The sequence below is a fragment of the Netta rufina genome, assembly GCF_964035555.1.
Source record: "Netta rufina genome assembly, chromosome: Z".
Lineage (NCBI taxonomy): Eukaryota > Metazoa > Chordata > Aves > Anseriformes > Anatidae > Netta > Netta rufina.
This window is the reverse complement of record NC_140126.1, coordinates 20,412,829-20,433,213: the sequence shown is the minus strand read 5'-3', so window position 1 is coordinate 20,433,213 and position 20,385 is coordinate 20,412,829. Positions and strand designations below refer to the sequence as shown.

At 45.7% G+C, this 20,385-nt stretch overlaps 2 protein-coding genes across 24 annotated transcripts in view; both read right to left on the bottom strand.

The window, feature by feature from the left end:
* The window catches only part of CDK7 (cyclin dependent kinase 7), a 33,117-nt gene extending 22,736 nt beyond the window's left edge, over nucleotides 1-10,381 (bottom strand). For 21 of the 22 annotated variants that reach the window (XM_084305340.1, XM_084305343.1, XM_084305360.1 and 18 more), the window contains exons 1-4: nucleotides 4,069-4,298; nucleotides 3,915-3,974; nucleotides 2,713-2,746; nucleotides 849-916 (exon numbers count right to left, since the gene is read on the bottom strand). In XM_084305340.1, coding sequence (XP_084161466.1) covers nucleotides 849-916; nucleotides 2,713-2,746; nucleotides 3,915-3,974; nucleotides 4,069-4,128 — 222 coding nt within the window. In that variant the 5' untranslated portion in view covers nucleotides 4,129-4,298. Of the gene's footprint in view, nucleotides 1-848; nucleotides 917-2,712; nucleotides 2,747-3,914; nucleotides 3,975-4,068; nucleotides 4,299-6,623; nucleotides 6,821-9,596; nucleotides 9,661-9,913 lie in introns of those variants that run through there. The other variant, XM_084305356.1, reaches the window with a different exon arrangement.
* Nucleotides 10,313-20,303, bottom strand: CENPH (centromere protein H). Of its 2 annotated transcripts, XM_084305368.1 has the most exons (12): nucleotides 20,284-20,303; nucleotides 19,536-19,696; nucleotides 18,335-18,475; nucleotides 17,685-17,723; nucleotides 17,122-17,177; nucleotides 16,785-16,833; nucleotides 15,545-15,619; nucleotides 14,801-14,857; nucleotides 13,584-13,647; nucleotides 13,267-13,318; nucleotides 11,925-12,085; nucleotides 10,313-10,862 (listed from the first exon to the last, which is right to left on the bottom strand). In XM_084305368.1, exons 5-12 carry the CDS (start codon nucleotides 17,147-17,149, stop codon nucleotides 10,764-10,766), a joined length of 585 nt encoding a protein of 194 aa, XP_084161494.1. In that variant the 5' UTR covers nucleotides 17,150-17,177; nucleotides 17,685-17,723; nucleotides 18,335-18,475; nucleotides 19,536-19,696; nucleotides 20,284-20,303; the 3' UTR covers nucleotides 10,313-10,763. The 2 variants fall into 2 exon arrangements, with proteins under 2 accessions (XP_084161494.1, XP_084161493.1); XM_084305367.1 differs by lacking the exons at nucleotides 17,685-17,723; nucleotides 18,335-18,475; nucleotides 19,536-19,696; nucleotides 20,284-20,303 and adding an exon at nucleotides 17,268-17,506.
* Nucleotides 20,304-20,385: the final 82 nt, after the last annotated feature.

The window sequence follows — 20,385 nt, the reverse complement described above, 5'->3', positions numbered from 1 at the left end:
CACATCTCCCATTTCTAGTATTGTTTTTTTTCCCCCCGTATCCTTTCTGCATACACTTTACCTACTACCTCAGTTTTGTAGACCTCCCAACGCCCATGAGGAATCCTCAACTTTTTCATAAAGGAGGTGCTCCATCCCATTGCCATTTTAGTTGTCCTCCTCTACATATTCTCTATTCTTGATAGCTAGAGCAACTGTTTTGAAAGTAATTTCACAGTCCGGAAGAGTACTGTATTTCCAGTCTGAATTTTTTAATAAAGTATCTGGAAAATTAGTATCTGCTCTAATACTTATGGCAAAGCTTCGAATGATCTACATTAACTAATTTTGAAGTATCTTCAGCTCCAGCTAATTATCTGTAGCTGAAAGTCAATCTAAACAAAACCGAAAAGACACAGGCATTAATCCTACCAACAGGTTTTCAATATCAGCACTAAAACCTAGTAAGCCCCGTGAGTCACACTGTAACATCGCTTACTAAGCTTGCTTTTGCCTCTCACTGGTTTCACCTGAAGCTAGCAAATTCAGATAAATTCAGTATTGCATTCATACACATATCTATCACAGAGATGCAGAGTCAGGCGATTTAAGTTTCCACAAGTCTTCCCACCTTTAATTTCCACAAAACCCAGGAGGTGTTTTGTGGAAACATTAAAAGGAGTTCAAAACTGAGGACTTTGTTATTGAAATAAGTGTTTTGCCATAACAACTGTTTGACTGCTCATTTTAGGTGACAAACAGCTACAATAAAATTAAGTAGCATCTCCACAACCCAAATAATTCTGAATTTGAGATTGTACCAACGGTATTTGGGGACCACTTCTAGAAGTAGCATTCATTTTACTTACACCAATAATATTTGTATGGCTTAGCTCCTGTAACAACTTTATCTCCCTGAGGGCTGTCCTGTTGATTCCTACATTGACAAAAAAAAAAAAAAAAAAAAAAAGATGAGGGAACAAAATTAAAAACTTTATCTTAAGCTTCAGAGAAACCTCTCATTCTGTTATTCACTGATTTACTATTAGAATCTACTTCCTCACCACTCATCTACTTGTCAAATACCAAGTACATCGCTATAGATATGTTGATTGCTGAAGCCTAAATAAAGGTGGGTGTATACTTTTTTCATAACAAATATATCATGAGAATCAGAAGATTCAGATTACCATGTTCTTGAACAAGCCTAGAAAAAAAATATTATTTTGTTTTAAAATAAAAGTTACTTCTTGCAAATATTAGTTCTTCAATGTGTCATTTCCAGAGGGAGGCACAATGGCAAACTTCACGAATCTCTTCTTTCTGAATCATAGAAAGAACGTAGCATTATTTAGAAAGGCTGGAAGTGCACGCTTTTCTATGCTTGTATTGTGACAAAAAACAGTAGAGTGGCCAAAGCCTGCTCATCTGAATGAGAAACTTATAGAGAGATTTTATACAGAAATCCTGGGGCATGCACTTTGGCAGTCACACATGCTGCACCACATCAGACCCTGATTCCTGGGTCTTCCTTCAAATAATGCTGGTATGTATGGCTCACACAACCAGCTGGCAAGCACACATTCCTGTAGCATGTTGTGGAAGAAGAGTTTCAAGCTGCACGTGAGCTGAAGAAGAGTGTTCTCCCAAAACTTGTGATCTCATTCAACATGTAATATTCTAGCAAAGCTTTGGGCAAAGCGATGGATTAGCCTACACTCCTGCTTTGCCTACTTTAATTCCAATTTTAGGCAGGCACCTGAAAGCAGATTTTGCCTGCTGAAACCTGCTGTAGCACAATTCTTGGATTCAGAAAAAAAGTATTCCAGGGTGTTACCAGATAGCACAAGGAAACCAGACACGATTACTATTTTTTGAACTGTAGGTTTAAGCCAAAGGTAATGACTGTCTTTGAAGGACACTAGTCCAGTGAAGACCAATTGAATCATGACTCTGTGGCGGTCAGCACAACTGGTAGACTCTGGAATGTCTGAAATTTCATCCTTAGAATGAAACTGGAGAGTTGAGAGTAAAAACTCATCACAAGAAGTTGGCTCCCTGATGCAGGATCCCTGAAGGATGGCAGCCTACACACATACTACTGCATTTTTGGGCACCACATGGGTAAGTAAGAGATGACCATGATTACTGGGTTTTACTTGCAATACCCATGCCTAAAGACATGTGGCTGGTCAGAGCACATGATCAAAAGACACTGCTGCACCAGCCTATTTCTCAACACAAAAAAAAACCACCAAAACCAACCCATACAGAGACAAGATTTTTAAGATCTTGTTTTTATGAACTTTTGTTCCAGCGTAAATCACAAAAATGGCACAAAGGAAACATCTGACAACAGAGCCAAGCACTCCCACCTGTCTTACATATTTAAGGCATAGAGACACATCAAAACAAGACGGTATTCTAAACTCAGTGCTGTAAATATTATTATTCTATATTGTGTTTGTATTCCACTTAAATTGAGAAGCTAACTGGTTATATATACACAGTTAGCCATGGTAGATGTTATACACAGTTACAAAGAGTGTGCAGATATTTGTTGCTTTTTTCTGTCTCTCCAGGTTGGGAAGCAGCCCTCAATTAGACCTTACACTGAAGGAGTAAATAAAGCTCGTTTTTCCTCAGCCAAGCTACAATGTGAAAAATTAACCCACCAGTTTGCAGAAACAAAGAAAACAAAGCCACGCAACATGACCTTGTTTTAAAACTTACCATCTTTAGCTTCTGATCTATTCCCAAGTTTAATCTGAAAAGAAACGTTTCACATTATATAAGGTTAAGCCATCTGCACCAACAGTTAGGGTACATTCTTCAGTGTTATTACTCCAAAACAGAATGAGTTTTAGTACCAGAAAGTGCTTTACCAGCTAGGCAGTTTTTTCTTCAGCAGAAAATTGATTCCACAGCATTAGCTTTTATGAAAGTTGAGAAACATTCATGATGGCTGAAAACAGACATGTTACAAACTGGCAGCACATAATGCTTTGTACTAAAAAAGCTTTATGATACCAGTACCAAGCCCCTCCCCTGGGAGAAGTGAGGCCAAGAAACTGTCAGTCTTCTCAGAAGGCCTTTCCCCCATGCCCAAGTACAAAGAGAACACTAATTTTACTAGAATCATTCTGTCTTGAGCGTTTGCTGAACGAACTTTCAAGTACTGACATTTCCAGGTGACAAAAATAAGAAAAGGGTACAAGCAAGCAGGTACATTTTTTGCAACAGCTGCTAGTATTAGCAACCCCGCAAGAACAGTGTTGTAACACTAAAATGGACTGGTGTATACAATAATTACTTGTTATTGATATGGTTCGACTTATCTAAGTAAACCTGGGCTCTTATCTAACCACAGTACCATAACTTACAGTTTCATCCCTCACAAAACACTGCTAATCACCTCTTTCTAGTACAAAAACTTCCCGTAATCTCTTCAAATAGCATGAAATTAAACACTTTATGACAACAGCAGTTTCAATGTTTGTATTTGAACAGCTAAACTGAAGATATGAGAACACTTTTGCCAGATTCTGCCAAAAAACTGCCCTCTATAGTTAACCAGGAGTAACATTCTTGGACTGAAGGAAGTAATGAACAGCAGACAAGAAGATTTAAGTAGCAAGCTTTTACTGGGGACTAACAAAGCCTTGAATTCGGAAACGTGTGCTTTATCTGGTTTTAATGTGTAACAAACCATTTCAAGCTGCAGGCAGGGTAGCCCTTCAGAAACTCAGATCTAGTAGGACTGAAGGCCGCCTTTCTTCTTAGAAAAACGACGTATTAAAGTCAGCTGAAGCGGGGCGCTTGGAGAAAACGCTACAGATAAAGGAAGAGCGCTCCCCCAGCCACTGCGGGCCCGGAAAGTACAGCACTGAAACGAGACGGCCACGGCGCGGGGAGGGAGGCACGCCGGCACCCACCTTTTTAATAGCCACGATCTGGTTGGTGTTCTTATCCCTCGCTTTGTACACGGTGGCGAACTGCGGGGAGAGAGAAAGGAAGAAGGGCGAGACAGGCGTGACGGGGCCGGGACGGGGCTGGGACGGGGCCTGCAGCGGGCCCCGGGCCGCTCACCTGCCCTTCACCCAGGAAATCGAGCTTCTCGTAGCGCTTGGCCCGCGCCCGCGCGTCCATAGCTTCCCAGGGAAGGAGCGGGGAGATGCCAGATGGCGGCGGGCCCGCCGCCGGCCTTCAACACCGCCTCGCTCTCAGCCCGCCACCGGGACCGGCAACCGCAGGAAACCGAGGCCTCAGCTCCGCCGCCGCGCGTCACCGCCTGCGCCACGCGGAGACACAACCATCACCGCCCCCCTGTAACCGTCACCGCCCCCCCTGTAACCGTCACCGCCCCCCCTGTAACCGTCACCGCCCCCCTGTAACCGTCACCGCCCCCCCCTGTAACCGTCACCGCCCCCCTGTAACCGTCACCGCCCCCCCCTGTAACCGTCACCGCCCCCCCCTGTAACAGTCACCGCCCCCCTGTAACCGTCACCGCCCCCCTGTAACCGTCACCGCCCCCCTGTAACCGTCACCGCCCCCCCCTGTAACAGTCACCGCCCCCCTGTAACCGTCACCGCCCCCCCCTGTAACCGTCACCGCCCCCCTGTAACCGTCACCGCCCCCCCCTGTAACCGTCACCGCCCCCCCCTGTAACCGTCACCGCCCCCCCCTGTAACCGTCACCGCCCCCCTGTAACCGTCACCGCCCCCCCTGTAACCGTCACCGCCCCCCTGTAACCGTCACCGCCCCCCCCTGTAACCGTCACCGCCCCCCCCTGTAACCGTCACCGCCCCCCCTGTAACCGTCACCGCCCCCCTGTAACCGTCACCGCCCCCCCCCCTGTAACCGTCACCGCCCCCCTGTAACCGTCACCGCCCCCCCCTTTAACCGTCACCGCCCCCCCTGTAACCGTCACCGCCCCCCCCTGTAACCGTCACCGCCCCCCCTGTAACCGTCACCGCCCCCCTGTAACCGTCACCGCCCCGCTGAGGGGTCCCGTGAAGAAGCAGGCAGTGGCGCCGCGCGGTAGAATGGCTAATTAGAAAAAATATTTTAATGGTGTGCCGCTGCTCGTTAGCCATCGACGGGGGAGGTGTGAGGGGGGGTCATGCCTGCCCTCCCGCCCCTCGCGGCGGGGTTCTGCTGAAGCCAGCCGTGTGCGGCCGTCTGTAGCGCTAAGGGGACGATGCCTTGGCGGTGAACACGAGGCTTCGTCCTCCCGCAGCGGGGACAAGCTCGTCTTCCAGCCTTATTCCGGACCTCCACGCTGCAAGAGAAAAGAAAGGGGACAGGCTAAGCACACACCACCACACCCAGGGGAGATACAAGCTTTTTCCTCACGCAGCCCAACCAACGAGATTTCTGCTCTAAACTTCTTATTTAGACTTTGATTTCTAACCCATAAAAGAATGGGCATGAAATAAAGCACCATCATTTATCTATCAGCAACAGCCCAATTTTCAGTTGAGGCACATCAGAAAAGAAAAAATCCTGCAGCCCATACCTACGGCTGCAGTTCTCCCCGTCTGAAGAAACCTGGCCCTTACTCACTTTACAAAAGGTCTGAGAGACACAGCAGCGCTGAACAGAAGTTTGAAGGTTATTTCCACCGCTCAAATTCCAAAGTGCAAAGGAAAAAAAAAAGGCCCAGGTCAGCAATTACGACCTTTGTGAGAAATTCAAGAAGCGCTTGGACAAGGTGCTACGAGATATGATTTAGTAGCTTAGTGATAGGAGGACGGTTGGACTAGATGATCCTGTAGGTCCTTTCCAACCTTGTGTTTCTATGATTCTATGAAATCAGAAATGCATTAATGTGCCGACACAATTATTTTACGATGTATCTCACCATTAAAAAAATATGCTGGAGGTGAAGAAGTGTATAACTGTGGAAAATAATTCACAAGCTCCTAATTATAATGCCCTACCCATATGCTTGCAGAACAATATATATGTGGTCACACTTTAGGTGTCCTTATCATTTAACAATGCTATGTAAGTGTCTTTTCATTTCCAGCTTTCACCTCTCTCTACAATTCTTCAATTCTGTGCATTCTTCCCTTTCAAGTAACAATGTTTACAGTTCAAAATTGTTATGAAGGGACGTCTCTCTTACCATATAATACTGTAACTGCAGATATTTCAGGAAATATTTACATTGAACTTAATAAAATGTTCCCAAAAGTTGAAATACAAAAGTTAACTTACTATTAAATAACTCATAAAAACTAGCTTGAAAAATGTTTTGGACTTCTGTCACCTGGCAATAGCTTCCACTGGCCCGTGTGTAGACTCCAGTCGTCGCATCCAACACATTGAAATTACACATTAAGCAGCTGTTACAGAACAGGTAGTGACTACGGTTGATGTAGGCTGTATCTATCACTAGCTCTCCATGTGTGCTCCAAGTCTGTATCTCCCCGTGACACCACGAGCTGCTGATTTGTAAAAGCTGGGTACCCCGTGTACCAAGGATTTGTCATTTGGGTACTGTGCTTCGGACCTGTGAGAGCTCTGAGTACACACTTACCAAGAACCGCAAAGTACTACCGTATTTCTACAGGTCCTTCAAAGTTTCAAATTAAGATAAATGCTGTGTAAACAGAGAACACACAATCATTGAAACTTACTTGAATATATTCAATCTCTTCATCTGACATAAGTTTCCTTCTGTATTTCTGAGGGAAGGTTCTCGCTAATTCCGAAGTGTCTGGTGTACCTTGTACCCTACTAACAGGTGAAATACTTTGAAAGGCTGGTGCTCTGCCTCCGACAGACTCCTGTGCTTTTGAAGCATGGGGCACACTTGCTTGTAGAGATTCCTGTACTGAAACCCAGATTGCAAAACCGTTTACAGAAATACAACAAGACTGTAAAATTAATTAGATGAGCAGACAGTAAAAGTTACTAGTTATTGACAATTAACATTCTTCCTTATAACAAACATTAAAAGAATTAAGACACTCTGCTTCTCGCAACTTGTTCTAATTGCTGTTTAATATATCAAGAGCACAGTATCAAGGGCACATTTATCTGAAATTAAAAGAATACACATTCGAATGGCAGAAATGTTAATGTGGAAACAGATCTCCACGTGATATATCCTAACAAAGGCTTTCCTTCGCTGGAAGCTTTCCTTGCAGCAGGAAGTACCATCAATGTGCGTGTGGGGAGGCTTATGCAGAAAGATAACTAAGATGAAGAACTAAGGCCCACTGAGACGATGCTTTCTGTTTTCTGCAACTGTAAAGACAGACTGGTGAAAAAGAGACAGAGGCTTACAGAAGGATGAAGCTCATGATGCACAATGTTGAACCCATTTTTAACATTGTGCCGAATGAACACCACTATTGGGCATCAGCAGTCAAACTGTTAATGAAATGCAGATCAAGTACTGCATGAAATACTTCAGAGAAGAGGGCTTGAGGAATTCATGTTAGGGAAGCTGCCTTCAGTTTGAGGATAGGAAAAGAGACGACAGAAAGGCAGTGCTATCAACGTCAGCCTGCTGGACCTTAGGTCTGTCCCTCTATGGTGGATCTGACAATGGAAATGCACAGTTACCACAGCAGGGAGGACTGCGTCTCATCGCAGTATGTTTCCTTCGGAAGCACTCAGGCCTGGTTAAAAAACCTGGTAAAGCAGACTGCTCCTGAAGGAAGTCCTTCCCGGTGTCCCTGGAAAATGAGCAAGATAAACACAACTTCAAGCAGCTGGGACAGGCAGACTAAGGTTTTGTAAAATAAGCAGTGTCAAGACTGAGCAGACCTGGATGTGTTAAAATGCCATGGTATTGCCTGCCTCTCTCCCCGCTGCCTCCACCAAGATCAGTAGTGACAAAGGAGAGGAGCCATGGTGAGTCTGAGTTGATTGGCAGGGCAGGGATGTCAAACAGCTGCAGCAAAGTCATCAAACCACTGTTGGTAAAAAAAACACCATGGAGGGGCACACTCAGGAGTTCTCGGTCAGAAGACTGAAAGCTGCAAATTGATCAGGTGCTTTGGCAAGGCAGGTCCCGAACAGAGCAAGGAGGGAGAGAGCTTATTGAAAGGAACATAATCTGAACATAATATGAACACGCCATGAAGATGAAATTCTAAAATTTAAGATCAGGAGGCAAAAGAGGCAGAAGACGAAAACAGAAGAAAGCTGTTTCTGACAACTCAGAGCTGATAATTCTGGCCAGTAACGCCTACAAAGTATTTTTGTTTCAAGAAATAAAATTCCTCATGAGAAATAGCTTCTCCGAGTTTGTCTTATACGCCACAAAAACATTTAGAGATTTGCCCGAGAGCTTCCTCTATCGTACAATTTTGATTCTGACACGTAGCTGGAACTGAAGCACTGGCCAATTAAAAACACCAGAAATCGGGACTCGGAAGCACTAGACCTAAATTGCTATAGCGCAGATACAGCCTCTCCTATAGTTTTCCCTGCCCTGTTTGACAACGTGTTGCAATAGTAATACCATAAAAGAATTTGGCTGGCCTTTCCAGCGCCCATGGCTCTAAAAGTGTATCCTTGATCTGCAGAGCTCCGCGTGGCCATGCGCGAGCAGCAGCCTGGTGTGGTGAGTGAAGGCAGTCACTGCCACAACCTTCAAGCAGAGAGAGTCCGGCTGCAATTTGCTGTTGAGGTGACAGAACACGATTCTGGTAGAAAGGTCTAGCGGACTCGAATGCTACCGTGACAAAGTTCTTCTGGCACAGAGATAGAGAGGAACAGAACACATTTTTTAAGAATGCAATTCACCGGCATGAGAGATGGTGCAGCCGGCTGAGCTGGGTGCAGCATAGAGTTCTGGCAAAGTTATCCCCAAATACGGCTCCTGAGGATTTCACGGATACATCAGAAGTGGCACTGATGTACGCTGTAGATACTTTGAAATGTCAGTGGATAAATGAAGCAGCTAAATCTCTGGCAAATATACGGTGCAGTTACTGGTGTGTTAAGGTGCTTCCAACCGTTCTTTACCGAATAATCACCCTTCAGACGGTGTTACAGGATTAAGTGTGTAAAGTTTGAAGGTGGCAGTCTCTGAAATTTAAAATCCGTGTGTTTTTAGCCACCGTAAACATTTGAATAGCAGGAAAAAAAATAAAAAGAAGGATCTTCAGATGTCTGAATTAACTATCTGTTTCAAGGAGATAGGCCTGGCGTTGAGAAATTTTGACACCAGTACTAGAAAAAAAGACATCGGAGGTAACAAACTAAAAAAAGAATGAGAACAGCCACCGTTTCTAAACAAATGAGGACAATGTAACTGCGCTTCTAAGGCACCTGCTGTTTTCGTTTCAAACGCTTTATTGACTCATGCGAAAAGCAACACACAGGTTATGCAACTTTGATGTGTAAACGTAACAGTAGCAGGGACCCTGTAAACATCAGCGAAGCTATGGGTGTAAAAATCGGTGTCAAAGACGGCCACGAAAGCACGGCTTTTGGCCAGCCCTGGTTATCGCAGCGGCCGAGGGCTGCGCCAGGCGCTCCCTTCGGCTCCCTTCGCACCGACACCGCTGCCGCGGAGCCCTCGCCCCGCACCAGGGGGGTCCCCGCGGGCACGGGGCCGCCGCTCGCCCCGCCGCGTGGGGGCAGACACTTACTTTTAGGCCTGGGACCGCTCCTCCTGTCCGGGAACTTAATGAGGGGCGTGTGCGGCTTCACCACCTGCGGGGGGACACGGCAGCGCCGCCCGTCAGCAGCGGCCCCGCGCACCCCCCGCGGACCCCCGGGGCCCGGCCCCACCTCCGGGCGCCCCCTCCCCTCGCCAAGGACACGGCCCCCGGGAGGCGCCCCGAGCCCCGGCCGCCCCCGAGCCCCGCCGGCCCCGCGCTGGGGGGGGGTTTGAGGGGGTCCCGCGCCGCGCCCCGGCCCCGCCGCCCCCACCGCCCCCCCCCCCTCCCGGGGCCGCCGCCGCTACCTGCACGGCGCGGGCGGCCGCCGCCATCTTGCTGCCCATGGTCACCCCCTGCCCGCGGCTGGGCGGGGCTTCCCGCAACGGGGGCGTGGCCTCCCGCAAAGGGGGCGTGGCCAGGGGCGCGCCGGCGGGAGAGGCCCGGCCCCCGGGTGCTGGCAGCGCGCCCCGCGCTCCTCGTGCGAGACAAAGCGGCCCGTTCTTCGTTTTATTTCTCGGCCAGCGTAGCAGCGTATTAAAAACGCGATTGTTGGCGTCTAAAGGCTGCGGGAGCTTCCTGCTAGGTGCAGCGCGGACAGCTCGCTTCTCTTCCTGCACCCTATAGCACAGCCGCACAGTTAAAAGCATAAACGTTTCTAGGCGTAAAATTCTACAATAACTAAACAACAACGACAACAAAAAAGCCCCCAGACAAACACTTTCCTAATCAAGTTTTACAATTTGAGCTTTCTACTGGGACACTGCAGGGTCCTGTGGAATACAGAATACAGAAACAGGAGGAAGGCGGAGCAGAAAAGCAGTGGCAGTGCCCTGGTGTAATACCTTCTACGTAAAAGCTTGTCATGTGTAGGTTATATAAATTGATACTCTTTCTTGTCTTATTGCTGAATTTCAGGAGGAAAGGAGTTCTTGACTTCAAATTGCTATAAAGTAGCCCTTCACAGGTTCATCAGCTACATTACGTGTTGCAATGACTGTTCTTTACCAGGAATTAAAAATTCACCTCAGTGAGTTGCATGGCCATATTCTGAGTCTAGAGAGAACTTCCAGAAAGGCCAAAATTCATAAAACTGAGCTTCTATGATGCATTGAATATTGATTATATGTTGATTATGTACACTTTAAATATGAAAGGTCATTTTTCTGACTCAGAGACGTTTTTTTCAAGCTGTAGAACAATAGCCTTCAAAGATGGATCTTCTGCCCAGTTAACCTGGCTTCCAATGATGATGCTCTACAAGACAGAAAGACTAGTGGTTAAAAAACAAAAGCTCTTAAAAAGGATCAAAATTTCTGTTGGTCTTGTTTAAAGTTTGGAAGCCCTTGAAATTCACAGCAGTGTTTGAAATGGACAGGATTTAGGAAGAGAGGAGAAAATGATTGTTTGTAACATTCTCACTCTGCCATTCTAGATTGAAAATGGGAATTTTTAATTTAACCAAAAAAGAATTGTTTTACTTATTCTTCAGAAGACCTCAGGAGTACAAAAACAGAATTCTGGGAATCTAATCTAAAACCCACTAAAATGTTTAATTTCCTATTCTCGATTTGAGATGAAACCATAATATGTTTCAAACTAGTAGCAGACATAGCATGCAAAAGAAAGAACATGTGGCTCTTCTGTTCTTGGTACTCCACTGGTCATGCAAATTCACAGAATGGTTATATCCATTTTTCTACCTTTTTTTTTTTTGATATTTCTATCAAATATATTCTTCCCCAGTCTTTTTTTTTTTTTTTTTTTTTTAAATAAACTATGTGCGTTTTTCACTGGTATTTCACAGGTCAGGACAAGCCACACTGCAAGAGGCAGAGCAGGGGGTGGCAGCAGAGGGCACATGACCTCTAGTGGCACCCCTCTGAGCACAGGATGCTGCAGGAGGTCCACCTCCCACCCTAATCCCACCAGTATCATCGGATTAAGGCCTATTTATTTGTCCTAGGGAACTGGTTTGGGGGGATGTAGGTGTGACCATCAGTGTAAAGAATTATAGCCACTGCCATGATAGACACATTTCTGGAAAATGCATTACCTTTGTACCTTTAAGGGACCAAAGAAATAAAGACAGATCAATAGCATGTTTCTAAACTCTGGAAATAATAACTCCAAACAAGTTTTATAGTTTTAGTCCTGAAAATAATAAAGATTTCCTTTCATACTGCAGTTTTTCCATTACTGCTGTTACTTAAAGAGTTTAGAAAACATGACTTTGTTTGAAGTCACATTCACTACACAGTATATTATTCTGCTTGTAATGCAGAACTGCCAATCTGCTTATGAAAGCTATGAAATTACCTGGAATACATTTTGAACTACTGTAGTCATCGCTCTTTCAGTTTGTAGGTTTTTACGTATTTTCTCCAGCATGTCATTCACTTCCTTACTCCCTAGTTCCTTTATTTTTTTCATCATGAGATGAATTTTCCGTAGTTTGTCTTCTTCAGCCTGTCTTAGAACTGTTCCATTATTAGTAAAACAAAGCATTAAGAAGTAGTTCAGTGAGCAGAAGACCTAAACAGATATTTTTTTTTCTTACAGACATCTAAGGCATTTCTATTGAAATAGCTCAAACTTCTCTCTCCCTCCACTTCCTCCAACAGACCTAACAACATACCTTTTACACAAGACACAAGTACTGCAGTACCTGGTATCAGTACACACCAACTGGTTCCTTGGCTGCTAACAAAACCAAAAGTCCTCTGAATAAGGTCTGCATTTCCTTCAGACATAGACCCTAATTTAAATACCTGTCCTACGCCCCATCTTTAGTTATCATGGCATTTATAGTTGGAGATGTTTAAAATCATATTGGATTGAAAACAAATTCAAAAGTCATAGAAGGGATACATGGACAACACCAGTGAGTATTGCCAGGTTTTGGACGATACCAGGCTAAAAGCGAGACTGAAAGACACCGTGAAGGGAGATTTCATACATGGTCAGAATGCTGCTGTTCCTGATACAGCATTCCTTAACTGAAGGAGGGTGTTAGGGTGCTCATTTTTTTTTACTGTGAAAAGACATACTTCATTGTGTCTATTACTCTCAACATACATACCAATTTCTACGCATGAAACAAGCAATTGAATTAATAATTGTTAGAACTGCTGTCAAACCTCGTTGTATGACGTTAAGAACAAACTTTTAGTGCTATTCAAAAAAATTATTTACCTTACTACGTTCTGAAATGCGATTTCAAATGTAAATTTGACCCCCTGTAATAAGCGTTCTGAATACCAAGTTACTTACAAAGAGCTTGTGTAGTGATATGTAAGTACCCTCTTGTTCAACAAACATTTCACAAAAGTGCAGTTTGAGAAAAAAAAGAATCCTTTCAGTTTTGCAGAACTGATTTAAATTACTAAATGAAGTGTAGGTTGCTGGGAAGCTTATAATAAATAACGAAAGACCATCACTCTTCTTGTTTTTTAGCAGATATGGAACCAGAGATACAAGAATACGACTGATACGTTCTATCAGTCTCATCATCATGTAGACACCACACCAGCCCATTTTTATAGCACCTAGTAAAACTGTTTTCATAAGTTTTATAACTGCATTAAGAATTTTGTAGTCACTTAATAATGCTACAAGAAGCACTTTAAAATATGAACAGTATATTCAAATATGCACTTACTGAGTCTTTTCCTTCTAAGGGCATTCATTTTGTCTTCAATGTCACGTGTTTCCTGAAAGAAAAACGTATTTCGTAGACTCTCATTTCCAATAAATACAGATGATGCTAATTCAGTCCACAAAAGCAGCTAAGGGCAGTTCTTGCAGACTTGCTTGCATACTCACTTAAAGCAGCAACTTCAGTAATTTTAACACTGCTAGCAACTATGCCCTTTGAGCCACATACTTACTTTCAAATGACTTGTGCATTCCTGTTACTTTCAATTACCTTTACAGCAAGCGTGCACAACTGCAGCAAAAGGTACAAATGGCACTTACTTTTTGAAATTCAATTATTGCCTGGCTGAGCTCTACTGTGTTCAGCACGGTATCCACAATCAGTCTAAGGAAGAAAAAGAAGTTGCATTTAGACCATTAATATGTGTTGACAGCATGAACACTTTAATCCAAGTTATTTAGATTAAACAAAAAATGCTCGTTTATCTTAACAGGAAAACAGATAAATACACATCTAGCATGCTTCTAGTTGTAGGCGCCACATAGGCTCCTTGTTTCACTCTCAGTTTTGCTAAAACATCAGTTAAGTTTAATTTTTCAAATCATAGAGCTAGTGGTTAGAGCTCCTGAATTCTGGGCTGTAACAGGGACATCATGGAAACACATTGCTTTCAGCTGTATTTTCAACAGAAATGCAATTTCTCATACGACACTTCATATGCATATATCAATTAACAGCGGGCAAGAAGTTAAAACTGATTTTAAGCACATTTGAAATCTTCGGTTCTGTTTGACAGGCATTAAGCTTCTACATAATTATTTAATGAAGGCAGCAAAGCTGAAGCAAGGCTCCATTACCAGCTTGCAGTATGCACTCAGCTATTATAAATGCTGGGAATTCATATTCCTTAGAAACAAAAAACTGTTAACTACAAACAACTCTTACTGGTGCATCAAAAACTAGGAAAGCCACTTAAGCCCAGACAAAGCCAAATCCAGTCTTCACAAAGTGACTTAATACTGTCTAAACCAGGGAGAGAAGCTGCCCAAGTCCACTGCTCACAAAACATCCCCATATTCAATCAACTCTCAAATGTCAACACGAATCTAAGGACATGATCCAAAGAGGGCAAGAACTCACATAACATTCAATAAATGTTCTTGCGGCTTCATTTAAATATGGAAACACCAGTGCTGGTGGTGGGGAGTCCAGTGCATTTCACAAGCACAGCCAAAATAACAGAGCTAATGATCAAACCACATTGGTGCTTCTGGAGTTGAGCTGGTTTCTGTGAAACAAGCTTAAGCATCTCTGTAATCAAAGGCTAGTTGATTTAGAGTCCAAAGGTAAATCCACCGTGCATATAGCAGTTTTGATCATGCTGTCTCTAGCCAGAAACTGGTGGACTATATCTTTTCCAGTCAAAGCTAGACAAGAAGTTTGCTTTACAAAAGTTACCATGAAGCAAAATAGAAATGTGCCGCATTAAAGGATGGTCCTTTCTTTTCTGGCCATCCTTTTCCCCAAAACATCTTACCTTGCCTCACCATCATTTTCTGCCATTTTCTTTTGCAGGGCATTCGCAAACTGCATCCTGCATGGTATAAGAAAGACAAATAACTGATGAGAATTGATAAGAAACTGAGAACTAACTGCTGATATATACTGGAAGAGAGATTTACTAATTTCACTTATACCCACTTAACATTGGAAATACATATTTAAAAAAAAATGACGACAACAACACTTAACTTTTTAACTATTTAACTTTTAAATATAACACTTAAATACTGGGGCTTAATTCTCAGGACAAGAAAGGTGTTATCAAAGACCATTTGTAAGAGTGACAATGCATTTCTATCTTGACAAACATACCTCAGATGCCATCAGTCCCAGTCTGATGAAGGGAAGCTGGACAAAGGTGGGAATTCAAACAAACAGTCGTCTGTCTAGTTTAGGAGATACACAACAACTACCAACCTCAACCTCTTCACACGAATTTGTAAAGTACCACCAATTACTTTTACTAATGTACACTGTCTGCCTTTTCTTAATTTTGCAGAACCTCTGAGGCTCACACTTGCTTCAGTTTGTGTTTTGTTGTTATTCTCTATGGTATATCCCTCTTCATTCCTATTGAAGCAATTGTATTAAATCTCTCGTGTTTGCAACACGTGCTGTATCACTCTGGAATCCTATTTTAATCATAATTATGCATTTCTGCATGCATGTGCACACATGTAAACAAACAGAAAACCTCCAAGTAGAAAGAAAAATCTACCTTTGCATGAATAATGTCTTGTTGTTGAAGGAGGTTTTTATTTTCTCCAGTTCATTTTCCAAATTTTGCATGCATCTGAAACAAAGCACGAAAGGAACAAAAACTGTAAAAGCAACCTCGTATTTTTAACTTGTTCTCTGCATGTCTGAAGGAAGAACTTTTCCTCCAAACCACAAGTCATTCGGTCGTATTCTCTCTTCATTTCCTTTGTTTTCACACAGAATCACACACACATTCCTCTAAGTTGGAAGAGACCTCTAAGATCACTGAGTCTAACCTCTGACCTAACACCAACAAGCCCTCCACTAAACCATATCACTAAGTTCAACATCTAAACGTCTTTTAAAGACCTCCAGGGATGGTGACTCCACTACTTCCCTGGGCAGCCCATTCCAATACCTCACAACCCTCTCAGTAAAGAAGTTCTTCCTAATATCCAACCTAAAACTCCCCTGGCTCAACTTTAGCCCATTCCCCCTTGTCCTGTCACCAGGCACGTGGGAGAACAGGCCAACCCCCACCTCGCTACAGCCTCCCTTGAGGTACCCATAGAGAGCGATAAGGTCGCCCCTGATCCTCCTCTTCTCCAGGCTGAACAAGCCCAGCTCCCTCAGCCGCTCCTCGTAGGACTTGTTCTCCAGGCACCTCACCAGCTTCGTCGCCCTTCTCTGCACCCGCTCAAGCACCTCCATGTCCTTCTTGTAGCGAGGGGCCCAAAACTGAACACAGTACTCGAGGTGTGGCCTCACCAGAGCCGAGTACAGGGGGACGATCACCTCCCTAGCCCTGCTGGTCACACTGTTTCTGATACAAGCCAGGATGCCGTTGGCCTTCTTGGCCACCTGAGCACACTGCTGGCTCATATTCAGCCAACTATCCACCATCACTCCCAGGTCCTTCTCTGCCTGGCAGCTCTCCAACCACTCATCTCCCAGCCTGTAGCTCTGCTTGGGGTTGTTGTGCCCCAGGTGCAGGACCCAGCACTTGGCCTTGTTGAACTTCACAGAGTTGGTCTTAGCCCATCGGTGCAGCCTACCCAGATGCAGAGCCTTCCTACCCTTGAGCAGAGTGATACACGCACCTAACTTGGTGCATCTGCTTTTCACCACATTCTTGCGTAGTACTGATTGTTAATCCAGAGTATCTACTAAAAAGGAGTAACCAGAAGAGAGCTTCCAAGCTCAGCCCTTCAATTTATTTTACAATACATACAGAAGCTCAAAGTTAACAAATTACGTACTCCGTAGTAGCCTTTTCTTCCACGCCATGGTCAGGGCACCCTCCTTGATCTGCAAAGCAAGAACACACTAGAACAGCACAAGAGGAAGACTTTAAACACGATTTACAGAACGTAAGGGACAAAGCCATTTAATGCATCTTTTATTCTGCCTCCACACCTCACCAGCTCATCCAGCCTCAGTGAGACTACGCGGGGGGGTAGGAGGGCTGTGTAGGTGCTTGGCTGAGGGACTAAAAGCACAGCACCAGGTGGGGGTGTCGGGGGGGGTGTCAGAGGGCTCTCAGGGGGATCCCTGGGGGGTGCCAGGGGCTTGAAGGGAAGGCGCTGCGTTACTCACAGGCGCGGGCTGCGGTTTGGCACTCCATCAGCTGCTGCTTCAGCTGCTCCCGCAGGCTGCAAAGGAGCCGAGCGAAGCCGTCAGCGCGCCGTCCCCGTCCCCATTCCCCGTCCCCGAGCCACCCCGCCGCCCCGCACGGCACGCACCGGACCAGGAAGGGGATGTTCACCGTCACCTCGGGCTCGGGCTCGGGCCCGGGCCCGGGCCCGGGCTCGGGCTCGGGCTCGGCTCCTCCGGGCTCCGCCATGGCGCCGCCTTCGAACTGCCCGCGCGGGCCTCGCCCGCCCGCCCCGCAGCACCGCCCCCGTGCGCAAGATGGCGGCCGGGCGGGGCTCTGAGGGGAGTTGTGGGCAGGGCCTGGGCCGAGGAGTGAGGCAGGGTGGCAGGGAAGATAAAACCGTCTTTGTTAAAAGCACGAAGCACGCAACTGAAAACTAAGAGTTTATATAGACACAGCTCTGACAATTTTTTTTTTAAATTTTTTTTGAATTTTCACGGGGTTATAGGAATGCAACCACGGGTTTGGCTCAGTCTTCTATGACAGCAGCTGTCCAAGTGCTTACTTGCATGTTGCTCCAGGTGGCGTACTTACTCCCGATGGCCTGCAGAGACACAAGGGGGTTTACCCACACAAAGACACAAAGTTTACCCACATTATTTCATTATTCCAGCCCATCTGAGGCTTGGGGGGGAAGGGGAGGGTCAGGCCAAGCCAATTCTAGCAGCCAGACCCAGGTTTTTCCAATTTTGGTCAGTTTGTGCCATATCACACCACCTTGGGGCAGATTTTCAGCTGCAGTAAGCAGGGCTGATCCAAGCTTGATGGCTCAGGTCACAGCCCCAGAGCACCATGCGCTGACACTTAGCCAAGCACACTCCCCACCATCCCCGACAAGCTCTTACCACATGCCCCATAGAGCCCTGGCTCATTAGAATTACGTTCTTTGCCAAGTGCGGCATGACTGGGACGAGCTCACTCTCACTGTAGGACATGTGGTACTGCAGAGTTGTTGTCTGAAGGGAAGTTATTAGACAAGCCTACTAGAACATGTTGGGCTTGAACATTTGGCCTCCTTGGTAATGGGGGAGAGCTAACAGTCACCACCCTACTTCTGTCCCCCAAGCGATGCAAAAGGCCTGCATGCACTTGTCCCGGGGTGGCCTTTTAAACTTGTGCATCCAAGTCCGTGCTTGCAGGTGCAGCATGACTTACCCACTGGCTTCCACTGTGAAGTTTCAGAGCCAAGCAGGAAGCAGCAGCTGCCATCCTGGATGGAAGGACACCGATGACAGCATAGTCCAGAATGGATAGCTCCAGCATTTACTTGGCCAGAATGTGTTGTTCCACGCTCACCTGCATTGTTCAGTTGCCTTTTAGTCAAACCAGAATACTTTCTTAAACATTTTTCAAGCTGTAGGCTTGAAATTCAAATGGCTTAATCAGAGAGCAGTTCTGAGTTGTATTAGGCTGCTCATATGCTTTTAATAGCGGTCTAGTGACCACCTGCAGTATCAAGCATTTTAACTTTGGTTAACTAGACTCAAGTGACTAAAAGCAGGCAAACAGCTGCAATACTTTTTGGGCTCATATGGAAGTTTTGAGCCATTATAACAAGCTTCCACAGTTAAGTATTACAACTTCCAGGTACTGCATAAAGAACACTTGTTTTCAGCTTTACCTCTGCAATCTTCAAAGCTCTTCTTAAGAAGGGTATAGAGAGAGGACGACCCAGATGAAAGTACAGGGCTTGCAGAACTGTCACCTCCTGTCAAATTTGCGAATTTGGGATGTCGTATACATGTCTTCAGTTTTATTGTATCCTACATTGTGTCTTATATATGAATTTTAACAAAGGCAAGTGCCAGGACCTGCACCTGGGACGGGGTAACCCTGGCTATACATACAGACTGGGCGATGAGATGCTGGAGAGCAGCCCCGCAGAGAGGGATCTGGGGGTTGTGGTTGACAGCAAGCTGAATATGAGCCAGCAGTGTGCCCTGGCAGCCGGGAAGGCCAACCTTACCTTGGGGTGCATCAAGCACGGCATCGCTAGCTGGTGCAATTGGACTGTGCACTTAGTCACATGGTCTAAACTTTTAGGCAGACCTGTGTGGTGCCAGGAGTTGGACTTGATGATCCTTATGGGTCCCTTCCAACTTGGGATATTCTGTGATTCTATGATCGTACCTTATATTGTACCTTATATATCAGATTATTATATCTAGTCACAACTCTAGCATTTTCAGTTGAGGAATCACTTGTAAGTGCCTCCTCAAAATCCACAGGTGAAAATGAGTGCCATCCCCAAGCTCCCTCTATGATGACAGGCAGACTCCCTGCGTCAGCAGGTTGTCCCTGTAGCTGGAACTACTATTAGTACTACTACCAACCTCAAGTTCTTTCAGGTACTTACAGATGTCCTTCACATACTCGCTGCATAACTCTGGGTTGCTACTATCTTTTGCATCAACATCTTCCACTTCAAGCAAAGCATTAGAAGTTGCCTCGCACAGCCATTTTCTTCATGCTGATACATGCCAGTCCCTCTGTGGAAGATGAGGCTGTGGGCTCCTGCTGCAAGGAAAAGGGGGGGTGGCAGATCAGAGGGCATGGGGGCAAGCCCAGTGGCTCACGGCCGCTGCTTGAGCTCAGGTCTCTGGCGATGGTGCCGGTGATGCACTCTTCCTGGGGGCTGCCCTCAGCAGCCTCTTCCTGATTGCTGGCTTCGACCCGGGCTGGGCGGTGGTGGTGACGGCTCTCCTGGTGATGCCCAGCAGCCTGCCACAAGCTGTCAGCGGCTTTTTGGGGGTAGCTGGCAGCGGGGGCTCAGTGACGCGGTTGCTGATGTCCCGCAGGACAGTGTGGGGCAGAGGAGTGCCCAGCAGAGCAGAGGGAACGTGAACCGGCAGGCCTGGGAGGTGCCGCAGAGAAACAGCCCCAAATCATCACCTCCGGGCAGTGGTCCAGGGAGGCAAATCCCCTCCTGTAATTAGCTCAGCTACATTTAATCACCGTGTAACGCAGAACTGCTGTGAACAGATGAAGCTGAGATCCAGAGGCCTCACACACCCAAAACAGTGCAGGCAGTGCAGATGCCCCCTCCCCAGCGAAATAAATCAACCTTTCCCAAATAAATACAAGCACATCCTCAAACTCCCTACCTGAAAGCAGCTCCTGGTGGGGGCTACAATGACACGCTATTACAGGCTTTTAAAAATTATGTTTCCATCTCAGTTAAACTGTTAATGAGAAAAGATGCAAAA

Bases quoted from the DNA above. Each gene is read 5' to 3' on its own strand.
- CENPH (XM_084305367.1), bottom strand. From the start codon at position 17,368: ATGGCGGAGCCCGGAGGAGCCGAGCCCGAGCCCGAGCCCGGGCCCGGG. The intron at 15,620-16,784 runs GTACGTAATTTG...GCTTTGTTTCAG, and splicing joins GAAGAAAAGGCTACTACGGA to ATGCATGCAAAATTTGGAAA. The intron at 13,319-13,583 runs GTAAGTGCCATT...TTTTTCTTTCAG, and splicing joins CAATAATTGAATTTCAAAAA to GAAACACGTGACATTGAAGA.